At 70.8% G+C, this 342-nt stretch overlaps 1 protein-coding gene across 1 annotated transcript in view; it reads right to left on the bottom strand.

The window, feature by feature from the left end:
• The window catches only part of LOC103908462 (SNF-related serine/threonine-protein kinase-like), a 3,832-nt gene that overhangs the window by 689 nt on the left and 2,801 nt on the right, over positions 1 to 342 (bottom strand). The window contains exon 4 of the mRNA XM_009290847.1: positions 61 to 124. Coding sequence (XP_009289122.1) covers positions 61 to 124 — 64 coding nt within the window. The remainder of the gene's footprint in view (positions 1 to 60; positions 125 to 342) is intronic.

Genomic DNA, 342 nt, shown 5'->3' with positions numbered 1-342 from the left:
GGTGTCCCCTCTGGGGGGCAGGGGGGGAAGCCGGGAGCCCGCAGCGAGGCCGCTTGGCACCTCCCTGAAGGGCAAGAGGCCGCCGGCGCTGCCCACGGGGCCGAACGTGTCCGATAAGTTGGTCCTGAGAACGGGGAGGGATGGAGGTGTCAGTACCCAGCTGGGCATCGCAAGGGCTGTGGCGAGGAAGGGGATGAGGGACCAGCCGGGACCCTGCGCTGGGGACCCGGGGTGATGAGGGGGGGGACGTGGGACAGGGGGCAGGAGCGGAGGCTCACCTGCTCTGCACCTCCTTGGCCAGGTTGTCGACGAGGCTGACGCGGGGGGCCTGCGTCTACTGCT

The sequence above is a fragment of the Aptenodytes forsteri genome, unplaced genomic scaffold, assembly GCF_000699145.1.
Source record: "Aptenodytes forsteri isolate BGI_AS27 unplaced genomic scaffold, ASM69914v1 Scaffold14, whole genome shotgun sequence".
Lineage (NCBI taxonomy): Eukaryota > Metazoa > Chordata > Aves > Sphenisciformes > Spheniscidae > Aptenodytes > Aptenodytes forsteri.
This window is presented reverse-complemented; position numbering and strand designations above follow the sequence as displayed.